At 44.8% G+C, this 23254-nt stretch overlaps 1 protein-coding gene across 5 annotated transcripts in view; it reads left to right on the plus strand.

The window, feature by feature from the left end:
• The window catches only part of ZZEF1 (zinc finger ZZ-type and EF-hand domain containing 1), a gene marked incomplete at its 5' end in the record, with an annotated part of 111795 nt that overhangs the window by 81486 nt on the left and 7055 nt on the right, over positions 1-23254 (plus strand). For all 5 annotated transcript variants that reach the window (XM_082678577.1, XM_082678576.1, XM_082678575.1 and 2 more), the window contains 16 exons: positions 581-731; positions 2143-2282; positions 2617-2894; positions 3955-4129; positions 4618-4750; positions 9803-10002; positions 11515-11634; positions 13438-13629; positions 14739-14839; positions 16160-16295; positions 16391-16750; positions 17788-17931; positions 19493-19661; positions 19829-19927; positions 20330-20495; positions 22773-22926. In XM_082678577.1, the coding sequence (XP_082534703.1) occupies positions 581-731; positions 2143-2282; positions 2617-2894; positions 3955-4129; positions 4618-4750; positions 9803-10002; positions 11515-11634; positions 13438-13629; positions 14739-14839; positions 16160-16295; positions 16391-16750; positions 17788-17931; positions 19493-19661; positions 19829-19927; positions 20330-20495; positions 22773-22926 (2718 nt within the window). The remainder of the gene's footprint in view (positions 1-580; positions 732-2142; positions 2283-2616; positions 2895-3954; positions 4130-4617; positions 4751-9802; positions 10003-11514; positions 11635-13437; positions 13630-14738; positions 14840-16159; positions 16296-16390; positions 16751-17787; positions 17932-19492; positions 19662-19828; positions 19928-20329; positions 20496-22772; positions 22927-23254) is intronic.

Consider the following 23254-nt stretch of genomic DNA (forward strand, 5'->3'; position numbering starts at 1 on the left):
CAAGGAAAAGTACCCTGAGGGCCCAGGGAGTGCAGGTGATTCTTGGGGTGACTTTGAGTGACTCCTAAGGAAATTCAGGTCAAGGACTGTCACCCTGCCAGTGTGGGCAGCTCACTGCCAGACTCCTGAGCCCAGAAAACCCTCCCAGCTCCAATGAGGGCCCCCTTTATAAGTCTCTCTGCCAAAATGGAATTCTCAAAGGTGTAAAGTCAGCTTACTGTGCTAGAAGGAAATCCACACCTTCGTTTTTTTTCTTTTTCCCCAAGAGAAGAACTGTCTATACCTGGCTTCTGGAAGATAAATAGAATGTGTTAGAGGTTTGTACCAGAGCCATTGCTTATGTGACTGCAGGCTCTGACAGAGCGGCATTTGGAAGGTGTTGGGGGGATGTGATGCAGTGATTACTGTCTTAATTAGAGTACAGATTTATCATCAGAAACGAGGGGCATTCTCTAATTCAAAAGTATTTTTGTTTGTGAAGACTGATTGGCTAGTGATTTTAAAAGTTGTATTAGATTAACAAGTAAACTTTTTTAAGAAAGAAACCTTAATTCTTTTACACTCACCGTTTTGTTTTTAGGGGAAGAGGGATGCCCCTAAGGAAGTCAGACCTTTAGACTGCAAGCAGAGGAGCAAGGCAGGGGGAGCTGCATCATTACTGAAGGGTCCTTCCTGCCAGACGCAGATTTCAGACTCACCTGCAGATGCCTGTGCACCTACAGAACTTCCAGGTAAAGACTCTTTGACAGTTACCTTGATCTCTTTGATCTTAAAGTGCACGCATACCCGTCCCTGACTTACTCCTTGCACACAATTTAAAATTGGCTAGCACCCAAGGGTGCATGGTTTCTCAGTTCTACATCAGATGGTACTGGTAACACTTTGAAAGTCACCTTTTCTTCATCTTGCCTGCTTTCCTACCTTGTTTATTCCCTAATTTACTGAGTGCCTTCTATGTGCCAAGCACTGTGCTAGGCCCTGGGGTTGAAACAGGGACCAAGTCAGACAGATAGACACATCTTCTGCCCTCACAGTGCTGACAGTCTGGGAGGGTTTAAGACAAAGGTGTGTGTAACTGATTTGAGCTGGGATGTGATTCTGTCCAGGAGAGAGGCCCAAGTGGGTGTTAGCGGTGATGGGTGTGTAGCTGGAACAGGTTGTGTCATTGTAAAGCCCTTGTAAATAAGGCCTGCATGGGACCTTCATTGTGCTGAGATCTACTGGGGGGAAGGGCATTCAGGGCAGAAAGAACTACAGGAGCAAAGAAAGGCCCCAGAGTGGGAACCCCCAGAGAATTCAGGAAGTCCCTTGGGGGGCAGGTGTGTAGGGAGGGAGTGGAGCACTGGAAGGTGGAAGTGGAGAGGGGCTGTGCACTCTGCTGTGGAGGCCCTCGGACATCTGCTGGGGATGGCAGCGCAAGGTCAGGGCTGTTTCAGGGCAACTGAGGAGCCAGGAGTGGGGGCGCTGTGGGCAGAAGGAGCGCGGCAGCAATGTCAGCCCAGTCCAGCACGGCTCGGGGAGGCGGGATCCTCCCCAAACGGCCGCTCTGTGACAGGCAGGGGTGAGCGCCGGCATCCTGCCCCGTCCGTGGGGCCAGCTCTCAGATGGGGCTGACGCTTATCTCTGCAGGGCCTATAATTCTAAGGTCCAGAAAACAGTTTGACTCCATGTCAATCCAGGTCATCAAAATCCACTCTGGTCTGATTCCATCTGAGGAGCAGCATCCTGGTTCACATATAGTTTATTCATCCATCAAGTATTTATTGAATAGCTGCTGTGCTCCAGAAACATTTCTAGGTGTTTGTGATACATCATTGAAAAAAACAAAAATCTAGAAGGGAAGCCAGATGGTAAACAATCAATATCAAATAATATGGTGTGTTAAAAGGTAATTAAATGCCATGAGCGCAGAAGAGCAGGGGAATGGAGAGCACAGAGGGGTCGGGAGAGATCGGAGGGCAGGCTCAACCTTAAACCAGGGTGATCAGGACAGACCTCCTTGAGTAAGACGTGTTCAGCAATAGGTTTTTAAAGTCCCAGCTTGATTCTGTAGTGGCACAGGAACAGTGCAGTGGTTTACTTGCCTCTTCATACACATATAGAACCTGGCAAACTCTCAGAGCTTGGTGTTTTACAACTCAGATGCTGAAAATGCAGAAGCATCATCTCAGAAGCCGATCGAGGAAAAGGCAGTTACTCCAAGCCCTGAGCAGGTGTTTGCTGAGTGTTCCCAGAAGAGGATTTTGGGATTATTAGCAGCCATGTTACCTCCCTTAAACTCGGTAAGAGACAAATTGGCATTTAAAAAAAGAGGGGGTGGGGTGGGTAGTGTTATGCATAGAAAAAATTTTTGGAAAGCCATATACTGGAATTAACTGTTAATTGCAGTCATCTGTGTATCCCTGGGGTAGGATTATAAATTACAAGTAGGATTGTAAGATGATACCTGAGAATGTTTATTTCACAGTCTATTGTCCCTAAGCCATTTGTGAAAGACACTGCATAATTCCTTTGGCACCAGGCCAGTTATAGATAATATATGAAGGAGATGGAGTGTTTAGCTGGTGTGGTTACATAGATTTTTGTATTGAACAGATTCTTCTCCTCTCTCGACAGGATCCCACAGTCCCCCTGATAGACCTGGAGCATGTGCTCCCACTCATGTTCCAGGTCGTCATCTCAAATGCAGGCCACCTGAATGAAACGTATCACCTCACCCTGGGTCTTCTCGGCCAGTTAATCATCCGCCTTTCACCAGTGGAGGTAGATGCCGCAGTGACCAAGGTCCTCTCGGCCAAACACAACCTGTTTGCAGCAGGGGACAGTTCCATTGTGCCAGATGGCTGGAAGACCACCCACCTGCTCTTTAGCCTGGGAGCTGTGTGTCTGGACAGGTAGCCGCCCTCACTGTGCCCCACCTTGGTGTTCATTTACTTAGGTCAGTGATCTGGCTGTTGATTAATTTCAGCGTGCTTCCCTGCTCTTGTCTAGGGATCTTTTGTGAGAGTGGAATTTGTTTTATTAGCAACACTGTCAGCTGACATTAAAACTGCACTTAAAACCCACATTAAGACAGCTGTACAGTCTGGGCACTCTCTGGTGATACATATTCTGGTTTGTTCTTTCCTGAGAGTAATAAGTGTAGGCTTTGGGGTTGAAGAAAATAGATCTATTTTCATTATATAAAAGTAACATAATCAAAATACCAAATTTGGAAAACCAAAATGAGGGGGAAAACTCACCTTGCCTTGTACCACATCAATGCATCTGGTGCTGTTTTATTCTCCCCACTGCCACCACACTGCTTGCAGGATCTCAGCTCCCTGACCAGGATTGAACCCGGGCCGTGGCAGTGAAAGCCCAGGATCCTAACCACTAGGCCACCAGGGAACTCCCTGGTGCTATTTTAGTATACATTTCCTGTGCGTTTTTTTCTGTACGTGAATGTGAGTGTGCACAAGTGCACATGGTGCATGACCTTTTATAGAGATTTTTAAAAGCATAGCTGTAGACTTGAGTATATAAGTAACAAATCTTGATATCCCCCCCACACACACTTATCATTATATGAAAAGCATCATTCTGGTAGTTTTTTTGTTTGTTTGTTTTGTTTTTGACTACATTTATTCCAGGAAATCAAGGAGGGTTTACAGTTTTAAAATCACTACGTTAACAACAACCAAAATGGGAGTGAGGGAGTACAATGTGATCGTATCAACCAGTGAAGACAAATCATTTGATAGAGCACAACAATGTATTCATGATTTAAAGAAAAAAAGAATAGAGGAGTAGGCTCCTGATCAGTTAAAGAGTTGTCTAACATTCTGGTAGTTTTTAAATTAATACAATGAATGGCTCATTGGCATGCTTCTGGGTCTGCCTTTGAGTGTGGCGACCTGATGAGTTGAATTTGGAGCCTCTGCGCTGCCGTCTAATGGAGCTCTTGCCTTCTAGCCGCGTGGGCTTGGACTGGGCCTGCTCCATGGCGGAGATCCTGCGGTCACTCAACAGCGCCCCCCTGTGGCGTGACGTCATTGCCACCTTCACAGACCACTGCATCAAGCAGCTGCCCTTCCAGCTGAAGCACACCAACATCTTCACGCTGCTGGTGCTGGTCGGCTTCCCCCAGGTACGCCACTGAAGGCCTGGCCTCCTCTTCATCACGTGCACAGCGTATATCTTTGGAAGTTTTTTTTTCTTTAATTGTATAATTTACCTTTACAGTATTGGTATATTTTCAAGATTATGGGATGGTTTGTTCAACTTGCATTTTTAACAGTTTTAGCCATTTGATTCATTTTCTTGGCTTTGAATAATAGGTAACTGTAATATATTAAGTTACAGAGAACTTCAAAATACAGTTGTTCACTTTGGCATTCACCTTGATCTCATTTCTACTCTTCACGTCTCTCAACTGGTTGGGACGAAGAGGACTGTGAAAACATGGCTTTATCCAGCAAGCACTTAAACCAATTCTGTGCCAGGCCTGTGCCAGGCCCTGGACTTAGAGATGGGAAGAACCCTGTCCTTGACTGCTTGTTGAAGTCAGCGGCACAAGCAAAAGGCACTGTGCTCTATATGCTGCTGAGTTGCCTTTTCTGTCTGTGTCATGTTTAGGTCCTCTGCGCGGGGACCCGCTGTGTTTATATGGATAATGCCAACGAACCACATAATGTGATCATCTTGAAGCACTTTACTGAGAAGAACAGGGCTGTGATCGTCAACGTCAAAACCCGGAAGAGGAAAACAGGTCCCAAGCATAATGATTTTTTCTAAGAATGAGAGACAGTTGTCCAATCTCTGTATACCCTAAAATCAGTTAAGATATCTTGGTTCTTCCCCTGCATGTGAATTTTTAAAAAACAAGTTATAGGTCCCCGAACTTCTTTTTACTTGTCTCTGAAGTGATGTGGTTGAATTGGAATCACTTTGAAGGCCCTTTCCACACTGTTATTTTGTGTACATGGCTCTGTGTTTTTGAGTTGGCTAGATGTTTAGGTTCTGAACATTAACTCTTTTCATTTGCCAGTGTCATTTGTTTTCTAATGGGTAATTTAAATATATGATGGAGTCAGGTGGCTACAGGACTGTAAAATAACTTCACATAATTGTATTGGCATTCATGTCACTTTCCATTTTGTTTCATCAATAGAACAGTGAAGGTACATCATTATGTGCCCAGGTCTGCTCTTGAAATAATCTGCTTTATCATTCAGCTTCAGCACTAGGCACTATCTGTGCTATTTTTGTGTACTGTGCAATGTAAAAGTCAAGACTTATTTGTTTGTTTGTCTGTTTGCATGTGACTGTCCCATTGTTCTACGACCATTTGTTGAACAGACTATTCTTTCTTCATTGAATTATCTTGGCAACTTTGTGAAAATTAATTGACCCATGTATGTTTGTGTCTATTTGTGGATTCTGTTACGTTCCATTAATCTATATATCTTTCCTTACGCAAATACCACATTGTCTTGACTGTTGTAGATTTCTCCTGAGTATTGAAATCAGGTTCTCCAACTTTGTTGTTCTTCAGAATTGTTGGCTAGTCTAGTTCCTTTGTCTTTCTGTATAATTTTAGAATCAGCTTGTCAGTTTCTATTAAAGAACCTGTTGGACTTTTTTATTTTAATTAATATTTATTTGTTTATTTTTATTTTGGCTGCACCGAGTCTTAGTTGTGGCATTCGGGTTCTTTCATTGTGGCATTCGGGATCATTAGTTGTGACAAGTGCAGTCCTTTCAGCTGGGACATGTGAACTCTGAGTTGCGGCATGCATGTGGGATCTAGTTCCCTGACCAGGGATCGAACCCGAGCCCCCTGCATTGGGAGCACAAAGGCTTAGCCACTGGACCACCAGGGAAGTCCCCCTGCTGGACTTTTGATTGGCATTGTATTGAATCTATAGATCCATTTGGGGAGAATTGACATCTTACCAATACTGAGTCTTTTGACTTGGGAGCATGGTATATCTCTCCATTCACTTATGGGATAAATTTGGGTCTTATAAAATGTAGATCTTTAATTTCTCTGAATTTCACATGGGGTATCAGATGCCTCTTCTCATTCCTGGTTTTGGTAATTTGTATCTTTTCTTTTTTGTTTCATAGGCTAGCCAGAGATTTATCAATTTATTGGATCTTTGCCAAGGACCAGCTTTTGGTTTCATTGATTTTTCTCTATCTGTTTTCTCTTTTATTGATTTCTATCTTTCCATTATTAATTTCCTTATTTCTTCTTGCTTTGAGTTTAATTTGCTTTTTTCTTTTTCTGGTTTCTTAAAGTGGAAGTCTAAGTCACTGATTTGAGACCTTTCTTTTTTCGTCGATAGAAGCATTTTAATGCTGTGAATTTCCTGTTAGGTGTGGCTTTATCCACATCCATAATTTTTGATATGTTGTGTTATCATTTTCATTCAGGTCAGAGTATTTTCTATTCATCTTGTGATTTTTTTCTTTCTTCTGTGATTATTTAAAATTTTGTTGTTTAATTTCCAAATATTTGGGGGTATTCCAGATACCTTTCTGTTACTGATTGCAAGTTGTGGTCAGAGAACATACTATGAATGATTTTGGTCCTATTAGATTACTGCAATTTGTTTTATGGTCAAAAATTTAGTCTGTTTCAAATAAGATTCCATGTGCACTTGAAAAAAAAATGCATATACTGTGTTGTTGGTAGAGTGTCCTATAGATGTCATTGAGATCAAGTCATTTGACAGTGCTGTTCAAGTCTTCTATACTCTTACTGATTTTTTGTCTATTTGTTCTAACAATTACTGAGAAAGAAATGTTGAGGTATCTAGCTATAATTGCGTGTATGGTCTGTTTCTCATTTCATTACGAAACGTTCCTTTATATCCCTAATAATATTCCGTGTTCTGGAATCTACTTTAATATTTAGGTAGCCTCTCTAGCTTTTTTGTTGTTGTTGTTACTAACATTTGCATGATGCATCTTTTTCTATTCTTTTGCTTTAACCTCCCTGTGTCTTTACATTTCAAGTGTAGATAGCACATAGTGGAGGCTTGGTTTTGAATCCAGTCTGACAATACCTGCCCTTTTTTTTGTTGTTTTTTTAATGGAAGTATAGTTGATTTACAATGTCATGCTAGTTTCAGGTTTACAGCACAGTGATTCAGTATATATATTCTTTTTTCAGATTCTTTTCCTTTATAGGTTATTACAAAATATTGAGTATAGTTTCCTGTGCTATACAGTAGGTCCTTGTTGGTTATCTGTTTTATATGTAGTAGTGTATGTCTGTTAATCTCAAACTTCTAATTTATCCCTCCCCAATACCTGCCTTTTTTTAAAAAATTATTTATTTATTTTTGCTGTGTTGGGTCTTCGTTTCTATGCGTGGGCTTTCTCTAGTTGTGGCGAGCGGGGGCCACTCTTCATCGCGGTGCGCGGGCTTCTTACTGTCGCGGCCTCTCTTGTTATGGAGCACAAGCTCCAGACGCGTAGGCTCAGTAGTTGTGGCTCACGGGCCCAGTTGCTCCGTGGCATGTGGGATCTTCGCAGACCAGGGCTCGAACCCGTGTCCCCTGCATTGGCAGGCAGGTTCTCAACCACTGTGCCACCAGGGAAGCCCATACCTGCCTTTTAATTGAGATGTTTAGACCATTTGTATTCAATACACTTATCAGGATGATTGAGTTCAAATCTACTATCTTCTTATTTATTTATTTGTTTGTTTTTATTTTTGGCTGTGTTGGGTCTCTGTTGCTGTGCGCAGACTTTCTCTAGTTGAGGCGAGCGGGGGCTACTCTTTGTTGCGGTGTGCGGGCTTCTCATTGTCGTGGCTTCTCTTGTTGCAGAGCATGGGCTCTAGGTGCATGAGGTTCAGTAGCGTGCAGGCTCAGTAGTTGTGGCACACGGGCTTAGTTGCTCTGCGGCATGTCGGATCTTCCCGGGCCAGGGATCGAACCCATGTCCCCTGCATTGGCAGGCGGATTCTTAACCACTGTGCCACCAGGGAAGCCCCTCTACTATATTCTTGCTTGTTTTTTGTTTGTCACATCTGTTCTTTGTTCCTTCTAACTTCTTTTGGATTGAGCTGGTTTTGTTTTTGTTTTTTTAATGATTCCATGTTATCTCCACTATTAGCTTTAAAGTATATCTTATTTTTTTAGTGGTTGCTTTAGGGTTTACAGTAGTTTACCTTCAAATAATTTCTTACTGGTTGCATTAGGGTTTATAATATACACCTTTAACTCATCGTGGTCTGTCTTCAAACAGTCTACCACTTCACATATAGTGAAGAAACATAGGTTTTGTATTTTTATTCCATCATCTTTTGTACTGTTGTTGTCACACATTTTACTTTTACATGATATAAACCTCACAATACATTATTTATTTTGCTTTAAAAGTCACATACTTTAAAAGGGATCTTAAAGTGAGAAAACAATAGCTTTAATATTTAGCCACATATTTACCATTTCTGGTGCTCTTCATTCCTTTGTATAAGTTCAGGTTTGTACCTGGTATCATTTTTTTTTCCTGAAAAACTTCCCTTAATATCTCTTGTAGTGCAGGTCTGCTGCTACAAAATCATTATTTTGGTTCGTCCTGCCAAACCAAAGAAATATTTACTTTGACTTCATCTGTGAGATGAATTTTTCTAGGTAAAAAATTGTAGGCTGAGAGTTTTTTCTTTGTACGCCTTAAAGATATCGTTCTTCTGGTTTGCATAGTTTCTGCCATGAAGTCAGCTGTCATTCTCTGTTACTCTTCAAACTGTGTCTCTTTCTCTGCCTGCTTTTAAGATTTTTCTCTTAATCACAGCTTTTTAGCGTTTTGATTACGATGTGCCCTGGCGTGATTTTCATTGTCTCTTCTGCTTGACGGCTTAAAGAGCTCCTTGGAGCTGCAGATTTATAGTTTCCATCAAATTTGGGATGTTTTTGATCATTATGTCTTCAAATAGTTTTATGCCCCCGACTAGGACACTTCCACTCTCACTGGTCAGAAGACAGAATATTCTCAGAGTTCTTTGTGAGCTCCAAGAATTGTTCTGCCTACTGCTTTTTGACAGTTCTTTCCTAGAACCAGGTAGTTTCCTATCTAGTTTCCTCTCACATTTGTGTAGATCAGTATTCAGCCAAATACTCATGAGGAACCCTCTGTAGATATCTAGAGAGGTCTCCCACACACCCCTCTCTCTGTGCCTCTCTCTTCTCTGTGATATTGTGTCCCATAAGTCCTAGCTGCCTTGACTTCCCTGAACTCTGACCTCTGTCTCCTCAGTTCATTAAAACTGGACTTGGATTTCCACTCCATGCTGTGCAGGCTGGAAATTGTCTCCAGATAGCCAGGGCTATTGGAAGGCTCACCTGGTTTATGTCCCTTCTTTCAGGGGTCATCGTCCTGTACTACCTATTGTCCAATGTCTGCAAACCATCGTTTCATGTATTTTTCCAGGGTTCTGGTTGTTTAATGTAAGAGAGTAAACCCGATCCCTTTTACTCAGGCTTGTTCTGAAATGGAAGTCTCTCATGTGTTCTGTGTTTATGAACTTCCTTTAACACCTTTGGAGACAACCTGTTTGTGTGAGTAGTAGGAATGTGAATTGCATCTCTTGGTGGCTTGGTGGGTAGGTGGCCCAGTACCACTTTTGTGCTCAGCTGCAAGCTGGCCTTAAATATAATGGCTAAGTTTGAAGCCAGAGAGATTTGTGTTTTGGGGTCTGCAGTTCTTGCTTCAGTAAGGCACATTACTGGGGAAGAAACTTATCTGCAGGAAGTATTAACTGTGCTTTTTGTGCCTTCTTTTCCTGCCTGACATCACCCTTCAGTGAAGGACTACCAGCTGGTCCAGAAAGGAGGAGGACCGGAATGCAGCAACTCTCAGGCCCAGCTGAGCCAATACTCCCAGCACTTTGCCTTTATTGCCAGTCACCTTCTGCAAACCAGCATGGACAGCCATTGTCCCGAGGCAGTGGAAGCAACTTGGGTCCTGTCCTTGGCCCTCAAAGGATTATACAAAACACTGAAGGTAGTGGTGAGCTTCTTCTATTTGCTAATGAATCTGGCTGTGATTTAACACCTGCAGGGTATTAACTAGAAGGACATACCATCTGATTTCAATGGATGGTTAATCATAGGATCTTGATTATTTTTAGAAATAATTGGCACCTTGCACAAGGATAACTTTAAGGAAGAAACAGAGTTTTCCCAATAGTTGGTTCTCTGTAATTTTTCAGTCCTGCCTCATGGAACCAGGTACCACTACCTAATGGGCCCATAACCTTGGAAGATGAGAAGAAAAATTGACTGAACAGTTTCTCACTTGCCTCTGAACCACAGTCCCTTCTGGTTCATCCTAGGAAGAATAAAGGGGGCTAATATCTTACGGGATCTTGGAGCAATGGGTTTGGCATTTGGTGTAAGAGAAGACAGACAAGTTAAAGAGCGGGGCGATAATTGGCATGGAGATGGGAGCCTTGACTTGTGGGGAACATGATTCTTCTACCATCTGAGGGGCATCGATAGGGAGGATCTTTCCAACAGAACTAGCCACGGGAGAAGGATCTCATTTGGAAAGTTTATGCATTCCCTGACTTTGGCAACACTGGCGAGGAGGCCGTGGAACGACTCAAGCACCACAAGGAGATTGGATTAGATGGCATCTCAGCTCTGGCCCAGCCCTGAGAGTTTATATTTTTAGGCTTGAGACAAGACCACACATCTGCTGTTTGTTGATTTCATGGCATTTATCACAATCTACTATTGTTTTAATTGTTTACATTACCGTAGGAAAGAGAAAATAAACTCCCTGAGGGCAGAGACCATTTCTGTCTTTGAATCCTTCATTCTGTAAATATATGTCTATTTGTCGAGCACCAGGGGCCAGATGGAACTGAGTACATAGTGTTGAACTAGAAAGAATGTCCCTGCTGTCATGGAGCTTTCAGCCTAAACTGCAAGGGAGACAACAAAGAGCCTGCAAGGAAATCCACCATGAGTCAGAAAGAGCCTTTCTGAGGAGGTGAAATCTGAGGTGATAAATAAGGAGTCTGGGCAGAGCATTACATCCTGGGAGAGGTCAAACTCCAGGCCCGGTTGTCAGGGAGCAGAAGGAACTACCTTAGGGATTCAGGAAAGTGCCGAGGAGGAGATGAGACCACAGAGACAGGCAGGGAGCCTGCGGGACCTTGTCAGCTATGAATAGGGACTTGGATTTCAGTCTGCAGGGCAGTGGGAAGCTTTTGGAAGGTAGAGAGCAGGAGAGGGACATAAAACCTCTGTTCTTAGCACAGGACTCAGCACGTAGAATGTACGAAGCTTCAGAAATACTTGTTGAGTGAATGAATTAGAGAGCGAACACACTTAGGTTATGGCTCAGGTTCAGAGTTCCATCCTCCCCGTTGACTCTGGAATTTTCACCAGAAGGTGAACTTGGGCCACTAGCTGAGACTGGGCTGTGACAGAGGCCTGCTTCTCCCCAAGTGACCCTTACCTTCTTCACTCTGAGGCAGTTGCAGATCATTCTTTTTCTGTTTGACAGGCTCATGGTTTTGAAGAGACCCATGCTACCTTCCTTCAGACTGATTTGCTGAAGCTGCTGGTGAAAAAGTGCAGCAAAGGGACCGGCTTCAGTAAAACGTGGCTCCTCCGGGACCTGGAAGTAAGGGACCAGGGTGATTCCTGCTGCTGCTTCCTGATGCAGATTTACTGGCCTGGGAGTTAGAACCACGAGTCAGTTACAGCTGGTTCTGCCCTGTGTACTCTCATCTGGTGCAGTTGTTAAAACAGTGTCTTATATTTGTCTTCCTTTTTGGAAATAGAGATTATGACACCTGTCCTCCCTTGTCAGGGAAAATGAATTTGATGTTTGTTCAAAGAATATTGGAAGAGAAGTATTTTGTGGAAACACACGGTTGACCATTTATATCATGGTAGTAAATCTGCCCTTGAATTATTATTTCCCTTTAAACTTCCTTTGAGCTAAAATCAGTTCCTAAATTTGTCCTCACTTATGTTTATTTTATGTAGGATTTTAGTTGATAATTTTCATTTTATTCCTTTTCGCCATAGGCCTTAGACTTTTCTTAGTGGAATTACTGTGGTTCCCTGGGGCGTTTCTGTGCCAAGCGTCAGCTTCAGGTCAGAAAAGGCTGCTGCTGTATGGGGGTGCTCAGGTGGTCATTCTCAGTCACGCAGAGGCCTGAGCTCCAGGAAGCAGCTCTCAGTTGCCACAGGAGGATTTGGTTAGGTTTTAGGAAAGTACGCTGAAACATATTAATGGATAACCTGGTGAGCATTTGAGCTCTTGTTCTTTAGGAAATATTTTTAAGTAAATTTTTTTTTACATTCAAAAACTTATATTTTTTATATTCAGAAAGTTTGAAAAATAGAAAAGAAAGAAAAACCCCAAATTTCATCCACCCCAAACACAGCTACCATTAGTATTATGTGTATTTCCTTTTTCTAATTTTTTTCCTTCTGTGTTTATATTACATACGTAGGTTTAGATTGTACAATGAGGCACACTGTTGAAATGAATTGAGGTCATGTGATGGCCACTTTTCTAGGCTGCTAGGTAGTTTTCATAACGACCATCTTTAATGGCTGCAGATGATCCATAAAGATGAATTTCAGGTTTTTTGCCATTATTAAATGCTTCATTGACCATATCAAGAGTATAGCTTTTTACACATTTTACATTATTCCCAGAAGATGAGTTACCAGGTCAAAAGTTATGAACATTTGTGTAGCTCTTTACATTTCACCAAAATGCCTTCTAAAAGGATGATAACAACTTACACCATCAGTGGCAAAGTTAAACAGGAAGGTCCCGTGTAGTTTTTATTTTTTTTTTTTTCAGTGTTCTTAAAGTCTTTTATTCTATGCACATATTTTTACAAAATAGGGTAATGCTATATAACATGGCTTTTCTCTAAATATCATCTAACAAACGCTTTTCAAAACCAATAGAAATTTGTCATTATTTGTAAGGAATGTTCCTTTGTGTGAGATATGCACTAATCAAACTCCCACTGTGGGAAATTTAGCTTGTTCCCAGTTTTTTATTTGTTTGTTTTTTTGTTTTGTTTGTTTTTTTACATCTTTATTGGAGTATAATTGCTTTACAATGGTGTGTTAGTTTCTGCTTTATAACAAAGTGAATCAGTTATACATATACATATGTTCCCATATCTCTTCCCTCTTGCGTCTCCCTGCCTCCCTCCCACCCTCCCTATCCCACCCCTCCAGGCGGTCACAGTCCCTTGTAGTTTTTAGTCAGCATTTCTTTTATTATAAGTATGGTTGAACATGTTTTCGTATTTCTTTACTAATTTTACATTCTTTTTGTGAATTCTGATGTCTTTTAAAAGGTTCAGTCAGATATTTTCTACCCTTTGAGGGTTAAAGATCTCACCCACTAAACACTCATGTTCCTGCCCTGCCTGATTTTCTTTCTGTATAGATATTGTCCATCATGCTGTACTCCTCAAAAAAGGAGATCAGCACTTTGGCTGAGCATGGAGAGCTGGAGCTGGATGAGCGAGGTGACCAGGAGGAAGAGGTGGAACGGTCAGTCAGCAGCCCGGGTGAGCCGGAGCAGAAAAAGCTGGACCCTCTCGAAAGCCTGGATGAGCCCACCAGGATATGTTTCTTGGTACGTTCTTGGGTCACGGTGTGGACTGAGGAAGGGACTCTAAGGAATGGATTCTCTTTGGCTTGGGCTGTGTTTTAGCCTCCATGTGAAAATGCTTCAGACTGATGTCCTGAGAATGCGCTTCCTGAAGACTCAGTCGGTATTGTGCAGAATTCGTCCAGAGGGATGGAAAAGCCCTATTACAACAGTAGTTCTTAATGTTTGGGGGGTCATGGACCCAAAAGCTTTAGATCGTTTCTCCCATAAACTATACTTGCAAATAACTTTTGTAAAATTTTGCATGTAATTTCAGGCCTGTCCATAAATCCCCAGGTGACAGTCTGTCCTCACAGTTTCTCAAGACACACTCCTACTTTCCCTGAATAATCCACTCTTCCTCAGAATGATGTGAAAATGGGCAAGGGCTTGGACTTCAAAGGGTCTAACTGTGTGAAGAGTAAACAGAGAGTATGGGGTGGATATAAGGAAAGCAAGTACAGTTTTTAAAAACCTCAAAAGGAAGTCCAGTACTTAGATTTATGTGCCACTTAACAAACTTGAGTGCAAGGCAGCTGCTACAGAGAAGCTAGCAATGAATACAATTTGGTGGGTTATTATTGACTATTAACAGTACATTTGTTTGCATGACTTTTTTTTTGGTGTTTCCATGTTTTATATCTTCCTTTGAATTTATAACAGTAATGCAGATTTTACAGTCCATGTTTTAGGGCTTATAATCTTTTTTAATTTTTTTATAATTTTTTATTTTTTTGTGGTACGCGGGCCTCTCGCTGCTATGGCCTCTCCCGTTGCGGAGCACAGGCTCCAGGCGCGCAGGCTCAGCGGCCATGGCTCACGGGCCCAGCCGCTCCGCGGCATGTGGGATCTTCCTGGACCAGGGCACGAACCCGTGTCCCCTGCATCGGCAGGCAGACTCTCAACCACTGCGCCACCAGGGAAGCCCAGGGCTTATAATCTTATATACATGAAGTGCCCATGTGATGTTTTTAAATTATAACTTGTGGTAACTTTAGGAAATAATTGTTTTATCACTTTTGAGGTCAGATCATCAATAATGTGTTAATGCAGTTTAAATTGTCTCTCTTCTACTTCCTCCTTGTGGCCTTCAGATGGCTCACGACGCCCTCAATGCCCCTCTGCACATTCTCCGGGCCATATACGAACTGCAGATGAAGAGGACCGACTCTTTCTTCCTGGAGGTTCAGAAGAGGTAAGGGACATTTAGATACAGCCAAAGTGTAGTGAGTGAGGCAACAAGTAAGGGCGGGACTCTGTTTACCTCCTGCCAACTAGATCTGGGTAAAAACTCCTGACAGGCCAAAGAGCAGTTGGTTTTCAGTTCTTCATAAAGCGACATGAAAGCTGGCTGTGCCACACCGCATGGCTCATCTTTGAGTTGTGTTGTGTGCTGCTTCTTTAGGAAGAGCTTTATATTCGCAGTCTGCCTCTTAGAGTAAACTCGTTGTGGGGGCAGAGTTTTGACACAGACGCCAAGGTCTCTCTCCCACGTCAGCCCAGGGAGCAAACGGTGCAGAGCAGGACCTTCTGGTACATTCTGGTCAAAAGTGTCCTTTCGTTTGTTTGTTTTTTCACTTCTGTACATTATTTTCGTTTTTTTTCTTCAAGGATTATTACAAAATTAACAATATACCCTTCCTCTTGGCCAGGAAGTTCAGAGCTAGTTCTCGGGCCCAGCTCTTAAATTTGTGGAGAACTTTATGTTTCTGCAACTAATCTCCTCCTCCATCCCCCACATCCTAGTTTTGACTTCCTATTCTGATTTATATCCAATTCCAATTTAATTTTCTTTTATTTCATATTTCTATTTTCCCATATGTATTTCTTATCTACTGCCTCAAATCCTTTGTGAGATGAGGCAGGGTTGCATCAGTTAGGACACAGAAGTATCATGGTCAAGGAAGATGGAATTTGTTTTCCCTCTCACGGCACAGTCCAGAGGTAGGCAGTAGCCTATGGTGGGTGGGCGGTCTGCTTCACAAGGGACCCCGCACCCCCAAGGGTGCTGTCCTCATCTGTGTCCTCAGAGCTGGCTCCCCGACACCAGCTCTTTGTTCCAGCCCAGGGGAAAGGGGGAAGGTGGGGAAAGGAGCTCATCCTTAACCCAGTTGTTTGAGAGCAAGCTGCGGAAATGGCACACGTTACCTCACTGGCCTCCCGTTGGCATGACCCTAGTTGCATTGCTGCTAGGAGGACTGGGAACTATGTCTCCAGCTGGGTGATTGTGTATCTTGCTAAAACTTCAGGGAACTTTGTTTCTAAATGAAAGGAAGAATGGATCCTAAGGGATGGCTTGCATCTCTGCTTTGGGCACGTGGGCATGCGTGCACGTTTGCGTGCACGAATAGATGAACACTGTGAATCTAGTGTGCGAAATATGGAACGTAATAATGTAATTGCAAAATAACAGGAAAATAACTCGGATCGGCATTTCTGCAAGTTTCACTGCAGGTTAAACTCTTGCCTTTCTGTAACTAGGGTGCCCAACTTTGTGTTTCTTCCTTCTCTTCAGGTTTGACGGGGATGAGCTCACCACTGATGAAAGAATACGGACCCTGGCTCAGAGGTGGCAGCCCAGCAGGAGTCTGAGACTGGACGAGCAGAGCGCCAAAGCTGTGGATACAGACATGATTATCTTACCATGCCTGGTATGTTGCCCCACCTGGGAAGCAAGGTGTCTGCCCTGCCCCCACCCCAGTTGTGAGAAGGCCAGGCCTCTGTGACGGTGGTCTTTGGGTTGCAGTCCCGGCCCGCACGCTGTGACCAGGCCACCACGGAGTCAAACCCTGTGACCCAGAAGCTGATCTCCAGCACGGAGAGTGAACTGCAGCAGAGCTACGCCAAGCAGCGGCGCAGCAAGAGCGCCGCCCTCCTGCACAAAGAGCTCAACTGCAAGAGCAAGAGGGCTGTGCGCGACTACCTCTTCCGCGTGAACGAGGCCACAGCAGTCCTGTACGCCCGCCATGTGCTCGCATCCTTGCTCGCTGAGTGGCCAGGGCACGTGCCAGTGAGCGAGGACATCCTGGAGCTGAGCGGCCCTGCCCACATGACCTACATTCTGGATATGTTCATGCAGCTGGAAGAAAAGCACCAGTGGGAGAAGGTAATTAGGCAGCCGGGCTGGGCTCTTACCCCACTTGCTCCTCCTCTGTGTCCCTCCCAGCCCCCCGCTGGGGCGTTTGAATAGGCTTCCTCTAGGGAGTCCCTTCCTGGAGTGAGGTTACCTGTGTGGCTCTACAGCCCTCCTGACAGGTGTGAACGCAACGAAGGCAGGGTCAGGTCGCTGTTAAACTCTCCCAAGTACTGGCCTGGAGCCGAGCTCATGGCCTAGGCAGACTTGGTGCTCAGGGAGTGTTTGATGTAACAATCCACGAAACCTACCCTTGCAGTTTTCCTTTTTTGTTTTCAGACTTAAGAGTCTAACTCTCCTTGGTAAGCCTGTCTCTTCTCATGTTCCCTAGGGTCTCACACAGTGTGAAGTCTGCGGGACAGGGTTAATTATGATTCTGACAGCCTGTTCCCGTAATACAGGAAGCCTTCCAGGAAGGTTTACGTCGTCTGTTTTCAACCATGGTTTCTAGAATGTCTACCTCAGGTCAGACACTCTGCCAGCACTTACACCTGTGTTACGTTGTGACCCAGGGAGTTTTATTGGTGAAGAAGTCAAGCCCGGGAGGCTTGTCCAAGGCTCCCAGCTTCTGGGTGGCAGACGTGGGGTCTTACCAGAGTCTGTGCATTCTCTTAAGTCCAGTGCTCTAATTTTTTTTTTCTTTGGCCACACCTTGTGGCATGTGGGATCTTAGTTCCCTGACTAGGGATCAGACCCGTGCCCCCTACAGTGGAAGCACGGAGTCCTAACCACTGGACCGCCAGGGGAGTCTTCAGTGCTCTAATTTTAAGTTTCAACTTGACAAGTGGTGACCATCTTTTGTTTTGTTTTTAAATCACATCTTCGACTTGGTCTTTTGAAGTAGTGCTGGGTTACCAAACTTTCACAGGACTGGAAGCATCTCTTCCACTTCCTTCTGTGTAGAACCAGGGGACCCACATAGCAGAACTCAGGAGCCCTGGGCACAGTCTGTAGCTGAACTACAAAGTTTTGTCACCATCTTCCCATGTTTCCTGCCTGTGTCCCACCAGATACTGCAGAAGGTGCTCCAGGGCTGCCGAGAGAGCATGCTAGGCACCATGGCCCTGGCTGCCTGCCAGTTCATGGAGGAGCCAGGAATGGAGGTGCAAGTGAGGGAGTCGAAACACCCGTATAACAACAACACCAACTTTGAGGTACGATCCAGGGTCGGCCAGACTCGCCCAGCCTCAGGGTACGCAGCTGGCAGGACCTGCAAGGGTTGCTGAGTAGCGTGAATTTCATCAACTCCCACTGTGGCTCTTTCTGCCTGGACAGACATGGCCTAGAATGTGCTCCCGTGGTCTCAGCAGCAGTCCGCCTCCCTGAAGCCAGTCCCAGGAATCTATACAAACAAGTCGTTTCTTCTCCTGACCTTGTTTTAATAGAAAGCAAGGGGCCACCCGGCCCTGGAGGAGAGATTCCTCTTCCTGCAGCAAGCTCCTTAGAGTGAGGCCTTGGTGTCTCTGGCAGAGACTTTGAGTGTGGATCTGGGTTCAGCCCTCACTCTGTCCATCTCCTGATGACCTGGCCACACCTTGGAGTCTCCCACCCCTTTGTTTAATTACCCAGAACTGAAAAGCCGCATCTCTTCCTTCCTTAACTCTGTACGTGGAGAGATGTAGGAGTTTGGATGAGGCAGGAGGGTGGCGGCCTCAGTCATCCTCATTGACCTAATGCTGCTTGCATTTCTTCATCTCTTTTCAAAATGTTGGTGCTGTCGTTCTGAGTAGGTGACGGCCTGTGGCCACAGTGGTGGGCGATAGAGAAACTAATCCAGGATATGGTTGTTGCCAGCTGAGGTTTTGTTTTGCAGACGTATAAACCTCCTCACTCTCTACCTTCTAAGCCTCTTTTCTAACGCGGCTCCTAGGCTCTGTCCCCACTCCCTCAGCCCCACGTAGACACACCTAGTGAGCTAGCGAGTTCTACCTCAGAGCCCTCAGAGTGATCACCTTACCTTCTCCACTGCCCTGACTCCTCCCCTTCCCTGGGTCCCTTCCTCTGCTCCTCTCTGATCCCCCACTGCTGGCCTGCCCCGGCCCTGGCCTTGCTGCACACCAGCTGTCACAGTGATCCTGGTACAGCACAAACCTAACCTAGGCTTTCTCCTGCTTACAACCTCTCCAGGGCTCCCCCTGCTGTCCAGACAAGTCTCAACGCTTCATTTTAGCACACAAAGCCTTCTGCATCTGTCCCTGCCAGCCTCTCCAGGGTCACGTCACCCCTGTCCGCATCTCCCAAGCATATGTGCACACAGAGCTCACCCTGTACCTCAGACACATCAAGCTCCTGTTACTCCCTGAACATGTCAGGCTTTCCAGTCAGTGCTCTTTCCTTTGCCTGGAATGTACCCGCCAGGTGCTCATCTCTCTCACCTGCCTCCTGCCATTCCTTCCTCCTGGACAGGCTGCTCCTGTGCCCCCAGTCTCCACAGCAACCCAAACATCCCTTCACTGGGACTCTTTTCTGCCCTCGCCTCCCCTCCCCTCCCCCCACTCCTGCGAGCTGTGCCCCAGGCCGCACAGTGTGCTTCCTGCCGTGTTTGCAGCCATGTGCGTTCTCCCCGACTCAGCTGGGCTGAGAGCTCCTGGAAGGCAGGAGCTGTGACTTACCCCTTCTTACGTGCCCAGTTTTAACTGCAGATTGGCACAAGGAAGCCTTCAGTCACTGTCCAGTGGCCAGCGATGTCAGGAATGTCCTTGTTTCCCCTCCTAGGATAAAGTTCACATTCCTGGTGCAATCTACCTCTCAATCAAATTCGATCCTCAGTGCAATACAGAGGAGGGCTGTGACGAGCTAGCCATGTCCAGCAGCAGTGACTTTCAGCAGGATCGACACAACTTCAGCGGGTCTCAACAGAAATGGAAAGATTTTGAGCTTCCAGGTAGTAAATAAGTACTGAGTTATACAGACTCTTAACGTTAAGTACCTAGAAGGGAAATTGTTGAAGGATTTAAAACTGTGTTGAATCTGTCTCAGTGGAAAGCGCTCACTTGCCTTTCCCTGTTGCTGCAGTGTCCTGACTTGTTTTCTGATTCTTGTGTGCCCCAGGAGATACTCTGTATTACCGCTTCACCTCTGACATGAGCAACACCGAGTGGGGCTACAAATTCACTGTGACAGCTGGGCACCTGGGGCGATTCCAGACAGGTGTGTGCTCTGGTCTTTCTGTTTGCATGATCTCCCGGCCCGGGACACTCTGGGGTTCGGTGCCATTATGTCACTGATCTTTGTTAAAATCAAAGCAGGTACTTTTCTCTGAGACTTCAACAAATATGTCCACAAGGCCCACGCATGTCCCTCGTGAATGTGCTGGAGTTGGCAGGTTGTAACTTCTAAAGAGCCATCTGTCAAGGCCTAGGAAAGATGCTTGTTCTCTTAGAATTTGCCAGGGCATTCTGCAAAAAGGAAGAACTGAAAGTGTTCCTATGTTGCTTTTACATAAGGCATAATTTCAGGTGAAATGTAAATGATCACAGTGGTTTCCTCCTATTCATTAAAACTTGAGCAGTTTACATTTTTCAAATGTCTCTGTGTTGTGGGGGTTGCCAGGATTCGAGATTTTGAAGCAGATGCTGTCAGAGGAAAGAGTTGTGCCGCACCTCCCGTTGGCCAAAATTTGGGAATGGCTGGTGAGCGTGGCCTGTCGCCAGACTGGTCATCAGCGGCTAAAAGCCATCCACCTACTCCTGAGGATCGTGCGATGCTGCACCCACAGGTAAGCTGCCTTCTGGATACGAGTCCCTTGCTGGGTATTTGTATTGTGAATATCTCCCCCCACTTCGGGGCTTGCCATTCACTCTGTTAGTGGTGTCTTTGATGAGAAGTTTCTAATTTTAATGTCTTCCAGTTCATCACTCATTTCCTTTATGATAGAGCTTTCATTGTCCTATTTAGGAAATTTTTGCCTTATTTGACCTTGGGGTCATGAAGATAAAGCTTGATTATTTTTTCTTCCATATTTAGGTCTACAGTCCACATGGAATGAATTTTAGTGCATGATTTGAAGGGTAGGGTCAAACTTTGCTTTTTCACATGGATCTCCACTTAACTCAAAAGCCCACCTTTCCCCTCACCACACTCCAGTGCCATCTTTGTCACAGAGAAGGTGTCCACATGGATCCATCCCTGGTTGCTTTTGTTCCATTGGTCTTTTTGGTTATCTTTGTGCCAGTACCACACTTAGATTTTGTAGCTTTATAGCAAATTCACGTTATCTAGCAGTATAAGTCCTTCAACTGGTTCTTCATCTTCAAGATTGTCTTGGCTATTTTTACCCTACATGTCCATGTAAATTTTAGGATTAGTTTATTTCTTTCCCCCCCCACCAGCTTTATTGGGGTGTAATTGACAAATAAAATTGTAATGTATTTAAAGTATAGAAGGTAATGATTTGATACATAATACATTATACATTGTGAAAGGATTCCCACAATCGAGTTAACTAACACATCCATCACCTCATATGTTTACCTTTTTTTGTGGTATGTGACAACACTTAAATTTCACCCTTTTGCTGAAATTTGCTTTTCAGCAAATTTCTGTTATGTGTTATAGTATTGTACACTATTATCAACTATAGTCACCATGTTGTATAATAGATCCTTAGACCTTATTCATCTTGTAACTGAAAGTTTATACCCTTTTACTAGCCTTTCTCCATTTCCCCCACTTCCCAGCCACTGGCAACTACCATTCTAACTCCCCGTTTCTATAGGATTGACTTTTTTTTGGATTCCACATAAAAGTGATACTGTGCAGTATTTGTCTTTCTTTATCTAGCTTATTTCACTTAGCATAATGCCCTCCAGGTTCATCTATGTTGTCGGAAATGGCAGGATTTCCTTTTTTCTCATAACTGAATAATATTTTATTGTGTATATATACACCGCATTTTCTTTATCCATTCGTCCATTGACAGGCATTATTTCCAGACATTGGCTATTAGGAATAATACTGCAACGAACATAGGAGTACTGATAATCTCTTTGAGATAATGATTTCATTTCTTTTGGATATACCCAGAGGTGGGATCGCTGGATCATTTGGTAGTTCTAGCTTTAATTTCTTGAGGAACCTCCATACTGTTGTGCATAGTGGCTGTACCAGTTTACGTTCCCACCAACAGTGCACAAGGGTTCTCTCTTTTCTCAACATCCTTGCCAGCATTTGTTTTCTCTTATCTTTTTGATGAAAGCTATCCTAACACAGGTGAGATGATATCTTATTGTGGTTTTGATTTGCATTTCCCTGATGATTAGTGATAATTGAACACCTTTTTATGTACCTGTTGGCCATTTGTATGCCTTCTTTGGACAGATGTCTCTTTAGGTCATTTGCCTTTTTTTTTTTTTTTTTTTGCGGTACGCAGGCCTCTCACTGTTGTGGCCTCTCCCGTTGCGGAGCACAGGCTCCGGATGCGCAGGCTCAGCAGCCGTGGCTCACGGGCCCAGCCGCTCCACGGCACGTGGGATCTTCCCGGACCGGGGCACGAGCCCGTGTCCCCTGCATCGGCAGGCGGACTCTCAACCACTGCGCCACCAGGGAAGCCCGGATAACATTTTTGATATGTTTATTTACTATTGTTTTTAATATGGTCACACAATACTACATATACAGTTTTTAAATGTTTACATTTTATGTTGCGTATCTTGCTCTTTTCCACTTAACGTTTATCTTGAGATTTTTTCCGCTGTCACTGGAAGTTTTTAACAACCATTTTTAAAGATGTGCAGTTGATTTACATGAATGTGCTTGAGGATATCCTTTTCCCCGGAGTCCTGGTTTGAAGTTGAGATGCTGCCCCTTTTTTTTATTTGCCATTGGTGAATATTTGGGGCTGTTTTGGGGAGTGTGAGGTGACTGGAACTGTCCTGTCCTGCCTTTACTGGATGGGGGGGCGGGGAGTGTTGGAGCTGCAGTGCCCGGCAGCTACCCTCTGTCTGTCTGACATCTGATGGGCGTGATCCCAGCAAACCATACCCCTCTCCCACAGCGACCTCTGTGACCTCATGCTGTTGAAGCCCCTGTGGCAGCTCTTCACCCAGATGGAGTACAGCCTGTTTGAGGACGTGACACAGCCTGGCATCCTGCTGCCCCTGCATCGCGCCCTTACCGAGCTCTTCTTTGTCACTGAGAACCGCGCCCAGGTGAGGGCCTGTCCTGCCTCCCCACCAGGTTCCGGGCCTCTGCTTCGTCTGCTGCCTGGGGCCAGCCCTGGGCCTCAGGTCACAGCCCTCTGAGAGCCCAGGGTGTCGTGGGGGCTTGGCAAACCCGCACAGGGAGACAAGCGTGGCCTGGGGCCCGGGGTTCCCCTCTCTCCCGCCCCAGGGAGCCAGACCCTCCCCTTGTTTGCTCAGGCCTGGTGCCAAAGGGGGAAGGAAACTGCCCTGGATCGACCCTTGACAGCAGTGAGTTTGGGAAAATAAACCAACAGGTTCTTTCTTCTTCCTCTTTTCCCTCCCCTCAGCACAGTAG

Source organism: Grampus griseus (genome assembly GCF_964374135.1).
Source record: "Grampus griseus genome assembly, chromosome: 20".
In the NCBI taxonomy this organism is placed as follows: domain Eukaryota; kingdom Metazoa; phylum Chordata; class Mammalia; order Artiodactyla; family Delphinidae; genus Grampus; species Grampus griseus.